At 31.6% G+C, this 16,392-nt stretch overlaps 1 protein-coding gene across 5 annotated transcripts in view; it reads left to right on the top strand.

Annotated features, from left to right (window-relative positions):
- Positions 1-16,392, top strand: part of cpo (RNA-binding protein) — a 60,175-nt gene that overhangs the window by 33,415 nt on the left and 10,368 nt on the right. For all 5 annotated transcript variants that reach the window (XR_016191344.1, XM_015512409.2, XM_015512412.2 and 2 more), the window contains one exon: positions 10,342-10,419. Coding sequence is in view for 4 of the 5 variants with exons in the window: in XM_015512409.2 (XP_015367895.1) it covers positions 10,342-10,419 (78 nt within the window). In the remaining variant the exon portion in view is untranslated. The remainder of the gene's footprint in view (positions 1-10,341; positions 10,420-16,392) is intronic.

Here is a 16,392-nt window from a genome sequence, read left to right as displayed (position 1 = left end):
AATAATTAATTAGGGCAATTAAAGTAAACCACTTACCTGCGAAAGAACCTTAAAATCGATTTTTATAAATAATTAAACTAAAAAAAATTGTTATTAATTTTTTACGATTTATAGCGTAATTTTTAATTTTATTGTTCGAAAAACTAATGGTCAATTTCTTAATCAACGATTTAAAAATGAATAAATATTAATAAGAAAATGATTAATTATCCTGGTAATTGATCATTTCATATTTAAACAAAATAAATAAATAAGTTTAAACTTTAAGCAGATATAAAATTGTTTTACATTGCAACAATATGTTTTCTTAACTATCAACCACATCTCATTTAAATGATATTAAAATAAAATATGGTTAAATTGCTGCTCATAATTTATATAAATCATAACCAATTTAAATTAAATTAATATTATATTGGTGAAATGTTGTTTTGGTAGTAGTGTAATGTACATATTGGATATTTGGATTTTCCTGATACGTTTTTGTGATAAATAACAACTATAATTGGGAAAATTATTGATCTACGATTTACGAGTATATTAACTAAAATCAAATAATAATATTTATATTATAATTAAAAGAAACATAACATTTTTCAAACATATTATTATTACAGATGAATTAATATACAATGTTCGGTCTAACTATTCTCTGCGGTGAATATAGGTATTAGGTACAAAATAATATATAATTGAAATGCTGCATATAATAATTTAATCATGCACACCCAAAAAATATTACCAAAAAATTATGATCTACCAAGTTATATTAATTTTATTATAAAATACACGTTACTCATTTTGATAGCAAGTTGTCAATTTTCCGCTTTTAATCCGCCAATAATAATATATTAAGCCCACTACTAACCCTATGTGGTATGTCGGCTTTCCTTATACCATATACATCTATATGGATATATTGCCTTGCCATCAATAATAAATACCGGGATACGTGTCAGGATATATGTAAGTGACAAAATAATATGTGTTAGTTTTTCATTGAATTATTTTAAATATTAATCCGAACGACCACTGATGTAATCATGTTGGGATGGAGGAGATAAAGTGCAAAGGAACCATATCACCTCTGCATCAGCCGTATTTTAGCTGAATATGACTTATTTCGAAGAAGAATATAAGTAGAATATTATATCTAATACTTTATATTATTATCTAGTAATATTTTATAAGTATGAAAGTTCTCAATTAATACAAACTTAATTTGTATTATTTTTTTTTACTAGCCCATTCCTTTTAAAAATGCCAATTTAAGTCACAGCTATTGAGTTTTGGTTGGAAACAAATTTCGTATGCTGTCTACTAATCAGACGTCTATGGTTTTCTGTCTTATATACGTTAGAATTGACACAAATGCGATATCAAACTTCTCAACGGTTATATATTAATATGGCATGCGGCTTTATCATCAACACACCAATATCAGATGGATATCCGATTAGAGATTACACAGTAATAGGTATCTATAATTGGTTTATAATCTGTGATTGATACAACCTGTCGGCGATAAAGGATGATATTAATTATTGGTTGAATTACGTAGTTATGAAGTTCTGATTTTTTCTAATAAATCTGTGCTATACATAATTAGTATAATATATTTTAAAATTATAATAATTTCTTTTGAGTATTCAAATAGTAAAGTTGGCTATACCTTATAACAGAGGGCGAGAAAACAAGATGACATAATATTATATCGTACATATATATTATATGTATATGTATATTGTATATTAAACATATATTACTATGAAATATGGAAACTCGGCGTTGCAATATTTTTGACATGTTTCGTGCATCATAATATTTTAACGTCGTAATAATACTCGTATATTATGTATTAATGTATTATTATATACATTGTGAACGTGTTAGGTTTGCCGTTTATATACAATGGCACTATGCTAACGGAATGCCATACAAAATGTATACAATAATGGCGGATTATTATTATTAAATTATATAAATTATTGCGTTCATGGTGCGCATCTAAAGATTGAAAGGTTGACCGAGTAGGGTCGAGTGCGAACTTCCCTTTGCATACACTTGGGAGGTGGTTTGGTAAGACGCGGATGGATGGCTGTGTAATTTTACACAGGCGAGTGTATGCAAGAAGTGCTGCGGGAGAATTATTATTGTTTATACCACGACGTTAGGCGAGTTAAGTATGACGTTGGTGACGAAAACTTGTCAGCCCGTCAACACGAGTGTTAAACGTCGAGGGTGGCGTTAGTATTTTATTTTTTTAGTACTTTTGACCTCGTTGTTAGTAATATTATTATATTATTATTACTATTATATTCACCTATTATCTTTTTAGACTTTGACATTATTCACAAGCAAAATTGGACGTGCTTGTTTGGAATTGTGGTTGCTATGCGACTGACTATAATAAACAATCAATAACTTTTAAAAGAGACTACAGTGTTTTTTTTCTGATTATACCTATGGATTATTATTTACCAATGTTTGTTTTATGCAGAACACTTAAACGACCACGTCTCACAAGAATTTATTATTTTATAGTAATTTTTATGTGGCTGAAAATCGTATTGAATCGATATCGATTTGTTGCGTGTACAAATAATATTTTAGAAGCCAAATAAGTGGCCTATATTTTTATACGCTTTTACTCAGAGAAGCCACCGAACGGTAATAACAGTCGTTCGGACATCGCTATAGTAGGAAAATTTACAGAATTTAGATGCCTTCATAAAACTTCACGTCATATAACGACGACTTTATAGTGTGTATATATGTGTATATTTATTTTTATTTCGAATACCAAAATTTTAGGTCAACAACTCAAAGGTTCTCAAGTGTGTTTGTGTTCCTACCAAATATAGTTTTTTAAACTGTTCGCTCGACTGGCTAGAAATATTATAAGTTCGTTTCTTTTTACCGATTAAGCTACTTGATCCCACTTAACTATACCGGAATGACTATATTACCGTCGTATTTAAATCGTGTTGTTAGACATTTATCCAAGTCAACTTAACCGTGTACGTATGTCTAAATGCTGAATATTATTATTATATATTAACAAAAATTCAAACGTCTGAGTGACAGAAATATATTATCTATACACATTCCTATGCATTTAATGTGTACACATATATATCGGTAAATTTACATGACACAGTGGAACTTAACAACTCACGGGAAACCCTGTAGTAAATCTAATTTCACCCTTACTGTATATAGAAGCTAGTCGGAATCACACGTTGAGGTGAACGCGTGTGGGGCGGGTGGTACTTCAAGGGAACAGTGGTGAGGAACGTTTCGAGGGGAAGGGAAAGTATATATACTGCAAAGTCTTAACTATTTATTACTACGTTTAAATAATAATAACGCGCCCGTTCGGGATGACGATGAGAAACACACTTGCGTAGAGCGGGGTGAGAGATTCAATGTAGGTAAGTATGTGTATGTGTATGTGTATGTGAGAGAGAGAGAAAGATAGAGTACTGGAAAGGAGTGAATAAAGGAGAGGGCCAAGTACGCCACTACTACTCGCGCGTGAAGGTATATATATTTATGTACAGACCTATACGCACACACCGTAAACAAGGCATGCGGCCTCGCTATTGATCCAACCCCGGGTCACGGCCACCCCCTCACCCCTATAGTGCCACGACCGAGTCCACTGAACTCCGCCGCCGCCGCCGCCACTACTGTCGCTACACGCTCTCATACACCATAGTCTCCGGAAACGTATCTTCAACGCCACCCCCACCCCCACACACCTGTGCATTAACCGTTTAATTCGCCTTTCCTCATTAGGACTTAAATAATAATAATAATAATAATATTACTATTTTTTATAATTTATAATAGACCTTCTTATACTGTTCATCGAATACAAACTATCGACGATTTATGATTATATTATAATTAAATACGTCAATACAATATCACGCTCCTTAATGTACCTGCATTATAATATGATTTTATAATTATTTTAAATATTTTATACATTATTGTTTACACGCGTACCTATCCACCCTTGTCATTCCGAAAACCGCCTGAATGGGCCTAGCACTGTGACAAATTGTCGGAGAACACGTACAATACATCAGTGGTCGGCGCTTACTGGTACGGAGACGACTACCACCACCCCACACCACGAACCCTTCGTTATCATGTGTATGTGTATGTGTGTCAAATAACGTGACTAATGAGTAATGACAATAGGAACATTTTTTTTTTTCACAACGGTTAATAATAATATCACAATACTTTATTAGTATACTGTTGCTATTATTGTGATTACGATTTACGACTCCTACTATATTAACTTCTACCAGTTATTGCGGCTATAATCCTATACATGCGTGTTATATGGGTTGTATAAACCGAAGAGATGGCTCGTTTGAGCAGACACAGTCAAGTCGATTGTGGGGCGATCATTTCGTACGGCTGTCCCATCACGCCTTCGTGCATTACTTGCGCGCCCTTTTTGCTCGCTTTCGTATCCGACTTGATGGATAACTCGAATGACGTCGTGACCCCGTACTGTGCGACATATGATGTTATTATTATAGAGCTCGGCAGTCAGTTACGCCAAATAGTTTCCGTCTCAAAATCATAATAAGTTTATATTACATTACAAATCGAAAAATAATGAAATAGTAACAATAATTAATCACAATAAAATAGTATACTCATATTCCCGGAAAAAAAATATTCCATTAAATTATGTTTTCTCAGATGCAAACATACATAACGCTAAAATTTTTACGATTAATAACGTCTTTTAATAGACAACTGGCGTGTAGATCAAACCATGAACATATTATTTTGACAGTATTGAATGTTTTATGACACTGATAATAATATGGACCAAGTCGCGATACGAGTGTTTCTTGGATATTATAATAAATTAATTCAAAACAGAAAAACATAACTCGCATTCGCACATTTGACTCTTAAAACTATCCGATGCGGAAACACTTGGTAGATTATACACTTTTGTATAATCTCCACGTGATGTTGAACCTAAATCCATAAGGCGAATCACTTAAATCCGTCAGTTATGCACCATATAGGCATGAAGCTGCCTCGTTATATTTCTATCAAATGTTTTCACATTCGTATGATATATGTTTTTATTTTTCCTATCTCGGATGCTTTTTCATCAATCAAAAAACTTTATTATATAATCAAGGACCGCACATTCGGTCTTTTCGTTCGTGTTATCTCATCCATCAAAATATACATACAGGTAGTGTGATTATCGTCATATATGGTGGTATATTCGACGAAAATTATTTTCCAAAAATACATTGTCGTTCAAAAAGAAATAATGTAACTTTTTTACCACCACCACAAACATGAGATAATATCGTCCGTTTGTCTTAAGCCCCGACACAATGCAACGTAATCATCGTATTGTGCTTAGTATAAAATAATATTAAATTTTGTTCACGAGTCGGTCCACATTTAACTATACCTCGATATTTTGGGTCGACCCTGTTCTGAGGTTTTTACCCAACAGTAGACATGTAATCTGTCTGAAACTGCGTATCTATAATATGAGACAATAACGGATGTATGTCAACCCACCATAGTTTTGTCTCTGACGAATTTCAACAAATGTGTACGAAAGCGGGGTACTTCCGCCCTAATTTCGTCTACCACGTACCGTCTATTATATACATATAACAATAATAATAAACTTATAATATAAAAATTATTATAATTTTTTTGTACACCTATGTATATACGATAATCTCACTGAAACTGTTTATAAAAACACACTGAGATAGGTATAGGTACATACGAAATATAACATTATGCATACGGCATTATATTATACGACGTTGTAATAATTCTCACAGACTTACTATATGGTATATCATATTGTAATAACACTGAAAACATCCGGCGTAAACCTGTTAGAAAAACGATTTTTAACGAGGGAGCTGCCATTGTATAGGAATTATTATTTCGCATTAAAATACGTGGTTAAATACACGCACATTACCCATGGTACACTAGGCTGGATGAATTACTAGCTAGGAGTAATTCAGTTGGTCGCCTCGTCCATATTACTCAGCATTCCATGTTAAATGGGTGGAATTTTTGATAGCGCTAAAATGTATAAATACATTTTTTTTTAAATAGTATTTAACTATTTTATAACATACTATTATTAGAGTACGGGAATCTTAAAAAATGCTTTTACTAAAACGATGCTTATTGTAGCCGTTGTTTATTATTATAATATGTATATATTATAATTTGTGAAAAAGAATCGACTATATCTTATAGTTCTATTTTTTTTCAATAGGTGGATACTGGATAATAAGACATTAATTTTGAAGACTATATAACATTATAACATTTTCCAACAGATGAAAAATGTATTTAGGCGGCACTGCGTATACAATATACATAAATATATTTCGTTTGTCATTTGCCCTGCACTTATCGTGAGAGGTGCGTACAAATACTTTGAATTACTTCAGCAGCGATCGTTGAAGAGTAATACAGTTTTTATTCTCTTTGTACTTGTATTTCTCTGACACCAACGATGGTACTTGGCTTCCGAGTTTGCGCTATTTTGCTCCTCTACCACCGTCACTCGTTTTCTCCAACCAATCGCTAACTGTTCGGATCATCACGCCCGTGCCATTCTAGAGACTCCTTTCGACCTATACTACTCGTTATTATGATAATAATATGTTGGGTACGACGATTACACTTTCATTAAAAAATGTTGGCTATCAGCGAACTGTATGGTACCAAACTATATGCGTAAATTATGGGCAGCGTCTCTTATCATAGCGTCGTTGTAGCCGTCATTGTTATAGAATCTCGTTGGCCGTTATCATAATATTATATTTGACATTCGTAGAGTAAAGAGTAAAACGATATAACGCAGTCGTTTTATATTTCGACGTATAATATTATGATCTTTATTCATTATTATCTACCGTAAATCACTTTTCCTATTCAAGCTGTACAAACACGTAAAAATAATAAATAACTTTGTCTTTGTTCAAGTCTTAATTTTTTATTTTTTTTTTTGAATCGGTTTATTTTGTCGTATAAAATTGTGAGTGCGGTGAAAAAAAGTTGTATACACAAATCAAATGCGATGAATGAAAAAAATCGTTTACCTTCATACTACGCCTTCTCTTATAAACATCAAGTATTTAATTTTTTATCGTTCGACTAAAAGTGTGACGCATATATATATGTCGTAAGAACATTTTGTTTACATACACGGACACACAAACACATACACGCGCGTGGAATTAAAAAAAAGTCGACTTCCACTCGAAAACGAATTGCATGTGCATATTATATACATCGAAAGCGCGCAAGATCATTATATCGTATGAATAGACCGACTGTGCAGATGTTAAGGTCCGTTGTTGGTAGTGTGAATGATTCTTTAATGTTATGTAAGTGTGTGTAAAACATCTACAAGCAAGATTTAGCCCCGAGGAAACAAATAAATAACATTTCGAACCTGGAAGACAGTTTTGTAAATATCCCCATATAAAGGTAATCGTCACAATTTACGAAACAATCGGTCGTCTGTCCGCTTGTCCATTGTTCAGCGACCCTATAGACCTATACGCATATACGACTAAATACTGTCAATATATTTTGTTGGTCGACTTAATCTCTAGACAGCCGAATTGATTTTCGTCAAATATAACCAAACTGCTACGCGCGGGACTGAAGAGTCGCGTCAATAATGATGAAAGTCGATTATAGTTGGACAAACGGTGTAGGTATTTGGTATACTAGTTATAAGGCGCTGCAAGTTTGAATCTTGTAATTACGTTATTTTATTTAATAAAACGATTACATTCTATATAGAAATAATTTTCTAACTTTATATTATTGTCTTACTATTTAAATATGTCAATAAAGAAATTTATGATTTAAAAATTGGGAGATAAATGTTCTATGAGCAATATACGGTGGAGACTCAATATCCTATAGATTAAAAATGTATAACTCCCGAAGACCAAATATCCTATTCCAATATTTACATAGGACAAACCATTCTAAATCTGTGTACAATGTACGTAATATATATTGTAACCGACGCATTGCATTGGATCATTGTTGAGGAATTCGACATTTCGTTTCCAGTTTTTCATTGCCCGCTGTAAATATTCTCGAAAAGATATTTACCTACTCCAGAAAATTGCTCATGAATCATTAATTCAGTCGAACTCATACACTGCTGAAACGAGTTTGTAAACATTAATAGTGTTATCGACTCGGCCGTGGCCGGTTGTGTTGATAACGTTGTTGCCATAGCCACGCCGCGTGCCGTCCGTCGTGGTGCCCTACCTCCCACCCCTCACCACTATACCACCGAGGCCACATCGCCAGCAAAGCTCTACTATACTATATTATTATATTAAACTACCTACCTGCTCCACACCACTTCGAACCCCATCATTGTCGCTGCCGTCAATTTTTAGTCGTCTACCTGTGTGGCGGTGACGGTGAAAAGGACTGCAAGGTACATGTGATATACTTAAAAAGATTCCACCCGAACGCCAATCATCCAGCAGTCCTGAACCACCTCACCGCTGTCACGCACCCAACAATGGGTGTAATCCATTTACGACAATTGTCAATTCTGTATACGCTCGAATAAAAAGAAAAACATAAACTATAAAATAGTATGTTATATAGTCACGCTCAAAGCTGAAAAGCTGAAATTAAATTATAATTCTATTATTATAGGACCCTCTAAAAGTGACATCTCCAGCCGTTCTACCCAACTTGCCATGTGTACCTACATTCAACGAGCCCTATTAAAACTTTTTTTTTTCATTAAAATAACGTGCTGGAGTATAATGTCCACGTAGATAATCATCATAGGTTTTACATAAGTAATAAAGATTAATTATTATACCAAAACTTTAAATAATTTTCATTTTGACGTTGAGTACAATAAGTATTATTTGATAAACAGACGAATTTTTATATGCCATAAACGTATTTTTATGATATTATTCATGACTGTTACTATTAAATCAATATTACAATTTGCTTACACATATTATACTATATTAAAATGTCTTCAAACAAATGCTAATAAGATATTAGCTTTTTTTAAAGTTAAAATATTGAACTCGGTGAATTATATTTAATACAAATATGGATATATCATAATATGGAGCTAAATACATTTTTGCTGAATTCACTGTTTATATGATGTATGGTGTTTAAACTCTATATTAAAAATAAATTATTGTTATTAGCTATTGTCATTGAACACACTACACTGATCGGCACAATATTAAACTCAAGTTTATTTTGAAAATATTTTTTAAAGGTTTTATGTTGAATTCATTTGAAAATTGAATATTCCACCGGTACCCAGGAGACGGAATTATATATATAAAAATATATTTATATTCTCTGTTGGTTGTAACTTTTTCCACCTGGGCCATGGTGTGGCACACTGGTACATACAACTATCAAACTAGTCCCTTCCCCGCCTATTATTTAAACATCCCCAGGGCCTCTTCTTTTTTCTCTTTCCAATGGCTCTTAAAAAACCCCGTGCCCTTAAAGAGGCACTCTTCTAGTCCACGACGTGTATATACAATATACATACGCGTACGTGCGAAAGGGGTATATTTGCTGTATTATTTTTTTTTGTTACTCCCTCAGTTGAGTGTTTCTCTGTCCCGTCAGACCTTTCGGTGGATGGATCGAAAAGTCACGAAACTACCACCCCGTGCTTCACCAGCGTGACATGGTGATGACCTTTAAAAAACAAAGAGAACCAAAGCACGACCCAGGGGGGTTTCTTTTGTTTTCTGTGAAATCCACTTTATATACAGGGTGGAGTCTACTGACATAAAAACAACAAATGTATAAAGTACAACTACGAAAATTATATTTTCAGCGGCTATCCAAACATAAATATAATTTTTAACTATAGTTTTTTTTTTTTTTTTGGCAAATGCTACTTAGTTAATTTAATTGACATTTCCTACGAAACATATACAACAAAAAATACACTTTTTTCGATGTATTATATTCTATACTTATGTATAAATATATTTATAATTCCGAATACTTTGTTGTTTATGTGTGTGTGAAAGTGCGCGCGTAGGTACGGAAATCTAAATTGTATTTAACTTAATGGAAAAGCGCCGTCGGGAAAATAGGAAATTACAATTGTCACGCACACGCTGTCGTGGACACGCAAGGGCGGTTCCTTAATAGTGGTTTAAATATTAAGGGAGCAAAATTGCTCAACGAAAATTTTAGCTAGTAACATGATGACTATTGTTTGCTGTTGTCAAAATTAACAAATTTTTTTTTCAATAGGTGAGAACGTTATTTGTCAGTGGTCTACCAATGGATGCCAAGCCACGTGAACTGTATTTGCTGTTTCGAGCATATGAGGTAATATAAAAACGTATATGATCTACTGTTTAATGTTTAACAATAATTATGTAATAAAACCGTGTACGAAACAGAATTATTAAGGTCAGACGGTACGCGTATTGTGGTGCCAAAATCTAATTTACGCCAATAACACTGTCGGTCTAGAATCACGAATAAATAAATCTAGTTTCCTAGTTAATAGTTTATAGAATTCACTAATCGATACTGCACATCTGCAATTTAATTTAAAACTAGGAATTTTTATACGTAAACAAATAAAAGATATAATATTATATACTTTCCATTTTTTATTTTTTTTTTGTTGATTTGAATTGGTTATTATTATTATTATTTTTTTAATCATATGTCCGGTAACTATGGCCATTAGCTGTTTGTTTTGGGGACAGTTGATTTGGAACACGTAATGCATGTTTGGTAAAGTTTTCGATACTAAAAATCCCAGGTGGACACCCTTCCGAGAGCTAGAAATGTTGACCGGTACGTACACTTAGAGCGCTTACGCTAATGAGTGTAGGACACTCGGTCATATCAAGCCACGGAAAAGGATTTGCACGTGGCACGATCAAAATTATTTATCGAGACTGAAATAATTGAACAAGATATAAATTTATAATACATGCGCATTACACATACATAAAATACGTTATAAACCTGATGGAATGATTGTCACAAAATAGGGGTTGATCAAATTAAATTCAGTATAAAATGACAGGATACATTTTTTTTTGTTCAGGTGAAATTTCGTTATTCGCAACCCATCCATCGGAAAAAAGTCTGCAGATTTAGAAAAATAATATTTTACTCATCATTAAAATATATGATGGCCCTTCTTTTAATTCATCATATATTAGTTGTTTTTATTTTATATTTAAGTACTTCATGTCTTCGAGAATCATATTAATATCAAAATAATAATTAATTTAATAAAACTATATAAACTATGCAAATTAATATAAATATTTTTTTAATAGAAGTATGTTTATTTATAAAATAATTTATTTTTTGTATTTTAACAAAGTTTGATCACGGTTTTTATATCTGCTTAACTTTTTTTGTCAGTCATAATTAAAATAATATAAAACAAATATAATAAAAAATAAATGATTAACAGCGTCGAGTAATGAAAAATAACTTATACAGTGTTTTCATCTTACAAACTACCTATTTAATATTTAGCGTAAACTGTTTTGCATGGAATAGAATCAAGAAAGTTACAGTTTTAATTATTAAGAAACCAAATTTTCACATTATGAAATTTTGTGAAAATTTTCTGTACAGCGTTGTTTTTATCTTTTTTATATCACAAATATAAAAAAATAAAAATATTGCACAGAAAATTAAATTTCGCACAGCATAATAAATCATAAATTGTACTCGTATTATATAATACGCTTAACTTACTGTTGATAATAATATAATTTTAATTTTAAAAGTTTTAATAATTTATAAATGAAAACACATTACTGACGTTTGTAGCCACTGCCACCCCCTTCAATTCAGCCTGGCCAACACATACACACATACGACATACTTGATAATCTAAAATTCCCACTGATCGTTAAATTTCACGAAGTGTACCTTTGTACACATACTTTCTATACCAGCATATAATTGATTGAGAAAATTTGATTTAACTTTACACGAAAATAATGTTACAACTTATAGTTTCAAAAACTTTTTGCAAACTGCTAAATTACATAACATCATAAGAAGGGTAGTTCAATTAACATTGCAGTATAACATACATATTGTTTGTGTCGTTTTGGCTAGGCTATGTGTGTAATACTCACCCAATTATATTACAAATATGTCTATAACAAAAAACAAACAGCCACGGTTTCATCTTACAGTATTAAAAAATAAGTCTCGTTATTCAATGTTTGTAAAACATATTCACAGTAGTCTATCTATCTCTGGTAAAGTAGGGGATGTCGATAATTGCGACTGCATACCCTTAAGGCATTAAAAATAACAGTTCCTAATTTTGAAACATCATCCTAGTAATAATAGGAAAAAAACGACTTCACCCTACCATTTTTTTTTTTTTTTAACTAACCATTATTATTACTCGATTATTATCTGTGGTTTACTCTTTTTATACCAATTAACTAAAATGGAAAAATAAATAATAAATAATAATATAAAATAAATATAAATAAATAAATATCATATAAACTATAAATATAACTTTATAACATCATTTGATGAAATATATAGCTAGGTAAACAATAAAACGATTCCTCAAATTATATAACACTTTTAGGTATAAGTCTAATTATTTGTATAATATAGCAACAATATAATGGCTCAAATGGCTGTTATAAAACGTTGTGCATAAAGATAATATTAATACTTAGTAAATTATCTATTTCGAATAAATATTTCAATACTATGATACAATATAATTTTATTTGTCATTTTAAATTGACTTATATTATCTAGGTACATAGATTTTAGCTATTAACAATAGCTAAAATTAATATAAAATATTCTGCTCTACTTCCTTTTTAAATTTCACACTACAACATGCCACTAAGTACTAAAATAAATTTGAATGTGATTATTATGTTTTTATTTTTACTTATATGCCTATCTTAAATCTAGAAAAAAGTTACAAAATTTAAAACACTCTAAAAACATAATTTAATTTTTTTTCTTATACTTGTTACCTACTTATTGTTTCCCAAATTACGCAATTAACATATCGTAGTTATACATTTATGAAAGAAAGGAAGTGATTTTTTTCTGAAAATGGTCACAAATGATAAATGTGCGTTAATCTGTTTACTCTAATTGGAGAAAAATATTCATTTATTATATATCATTAGAAATTGCAGTTTAATCTTTAAAAAAAAAAAAATTCATTTTCTAATCAGTTATGAATATAGGATTGTCCATCAATGATGATTGAAACCTATGATCAGGTTAAATAAATAACATTATTATATTGTTTGTATACATAAAATACAGGGTGTCCCAAAGAGATCTGACATTCTGACAAATGAAATAACTTTTGTTCTAATCAATATTTTTTAAAAATTTCTTTTAAATATAATCCATAGTCAATTGCGCTACATTTTTAGAATACATTTTTTATTTTTATTTTTTTATACTGAAAATAAAAAACTTAAAAATTGATAAATTTTTTTTCGAAATATTCAATATAGCCAATTTGTAAATCTGAGTTTTAGAAAAATGTATATGGTAAAAACACTTATTTTAGTCAAATGGCTGGTTTTTTACAATTTTTTTGAATATCAATATTTTCGTTAGGTAAATTATAGTAATTTATAGTTTATACATACGTTCGTGAACTTAGCGGCACTCATGTAACAGATTTCAATAAAACATATCCAACAATTTTGTTGGACATTGTTGGAAAGGTTTTACAATTTGTTGGACCGTCATTAAGAAGTTATAAACATTTTTCCAAAACCGCCGCTAAGTTCACACTAACGGCCGACAATAAATCAAACACATAACAAACTGTACAAAACTATTCTCCACGGTTTGTTGGACGTTGTTGGAAAGGTCCCGCCATTTGTTGGAACTCTGTTTATTTTATACGAATTTTTGAAAAATGCCTCTCAGCCAACTTTTTTTAAAAGTTCATAAAACAATCCAAAACTGTTGTAAACGGTTTGTTGGAACACTATTTATGGCGGTTTTGAAAAAATGTTTATAACTTCTTAATGACGGTCCAACAAATTGTAAAACCTTTCCAACAAACGTCCAACAAAATTGTTGGATATGTTTTATTGAAATCTGTTACATGAGTGCCTCTAAGTTCACGAACGTTTTATACATCACATATTATTAAAATAAATACAATAAAAAAAATAATTAGATTTTAACATTCACTTATTTAAAAATGTTCTTATAAAATATTTTTAAAAAACTTTATTATTATTTGAAATTACAAGGTTTCTAACATAAACTAGATCGTAATTTACTTAACGAAAATATTGATATTTAAAAAAATTGTGAAAAATCAGCCATTTGTCAAATAAGTGTTTTTACCATATACATTTTTCTAAAAATCAGGTTTACAAATTGGCTATATTGAATATTTCGAAAAAAAATTTATCAATTTTTAAGTTTTTTATTTTCAGTATTAAAAATAAAAAATAAAAATGTATTCTAAAAATGTAGCGCAAGTGTCTATGAATTACATTTAAAAGAAATTTTTTAAAAGTATTGATTAGAACAAAAGTTATTTCATTTGTCAGATCTCTGTGGGACACCCTGTATAGTCTAACATATATAACATAACTGACGTGAAATGATAATCTTATAACGGCGTCAATCGGACGGCGAAACTTTTATTATAGTATATTATATTGTAATACGCAAGGTAGGTACCTACCCACGACACAAGCCGAGGAGTTATTACGAGCCGTGTCTAGGCAACGGGTGAACTATACACACCGATGTAATAATGATTTGAATTCGCGTGCAGAACCGTACTATTATATACAGCCTGGCGCGCGTGTGTAATAAATATTACGCAGTTATGTTTTTATAGACTGTACGTGGTCGTTCTTGTCCCTCAACGCGCGTAGGTACCTACTTATTTCGGGCAGGTTGAAATGCAATAATAATCAGTCGTAAAACCTCTGAGCGGTGGTTTTCGCAGTGCGATCGATATTCGATTCCAAGTTCGTATGACGCGGATGATAGACATATAATACCATTAAAACAACGTCCATGGTAATTCCCCATGCGAAAACTCGACAGTCGCTTTTTGAATACTTTGTTTGCTGTGGACCATTTTTAAAAACGATTTTCGAGAGTCGACGATTTCCTATCGACAGTGGCGCTAACACACATCTGCTGCAGGATTGTCAACTCGATTTGTGTAATCTCCGTTCGTGATTAAAAAACAAAACAAAACATTATAATACCTACATGCTCATCGAATAGCCATCCAGATCACGCAATATTGATAATCCGACGAAACCACCGTGTTTTACCAGTCGTCACCGCTTGCATTGAATCACAATTTGTATAAATATAATCCTGGACATTATGTTATAATACATTAATAGTGCTTCCGTTGAAAGGACCGCACAGTCCCGAAAATCCTCTGCGCTCATGCTGCCCGGTATTACTGTGTTTGTGTATAAAAATACACGCTTTTATACGAGATTGATGCGCCCTTCTGCCTGCAGTCTTTCCCTCTCTTTTGAATAATATTATTAGTTTTTGAAAAATGCGCATGGTATCAATTTCGTAACTATATAGTTTATAATACTATAACTACACATAACACGTCAAATATATTTAAACTCCCACGCAAGGATTCACCCAATCGACAATGGTTCTTCGATTGGTGTATGCGATACGACATTCAATAACGGATCGTTAAAGGTTCTCGATACGCGTCGAATTATTACTCTGACTAGTCTTACATATTTAAATTAAATTTCTCCCCAGATTTACAGCTTTTGAGTTATCGTCCTATTGTTGTATTTTAGCTGACACGTTATGGCGTTGGTACGAAACTGTTTTATCGGAACCAAATAACATTATTGCTATCCGCAGGAAGTAGTATTTAAGACAATAAAAAAATAAATTACTATATATTATGCCTAGTGTTAAGATAACTAGTTTCTTGTCAGCAGCCATAAAACAGTGTTTGCTGGTTACTTTTTTGCAATGTCCAAGTGCAATCGCTCTGCGCTCTCTAACACGAATTATACAGTCTTCTTGGAAGTCAAAACTTAATTTACAACTATAAAAATACCGTTGATAGGTTTTTAACGATTACGATGTATACATATAAATAATTTAATGTCTATGAAAATAAATTTTAGAATAAAAAAAACTCGGATACAACGTTCTTAGATGGTACATTTACTATTATAATAAATAAAGCACTGCACCTTTTCGGATCGGATAATATCATTCATGGCACGCCGACACTGATGTTCGTTTTTCCCCTATATACGACAGTGTGAAATCGACATT

The sequence above is a fragment of the Diuraphis noxia genome, unplaced genomic scaffold (assembly GCF_037042655.1).
Source record: "Diuraphis noxia isolate RWA-SAM2 unplaced genomic scaffold, SU_Dnox_SAM2 contig0004, whole genome shotgun sequence".
Classification (NCBI taxonomy): Eukaryota; Metazoa; Arthropoda; class Insecta; order Hemiptera; family Aphididae; genus Diuraphis; species Diuraphis noxia.
The sequence above is the reverse complement of the archived record's forward strand: the minus strand, read 5'-3'. Positions and strand labels throughout refer to the sequence as shown.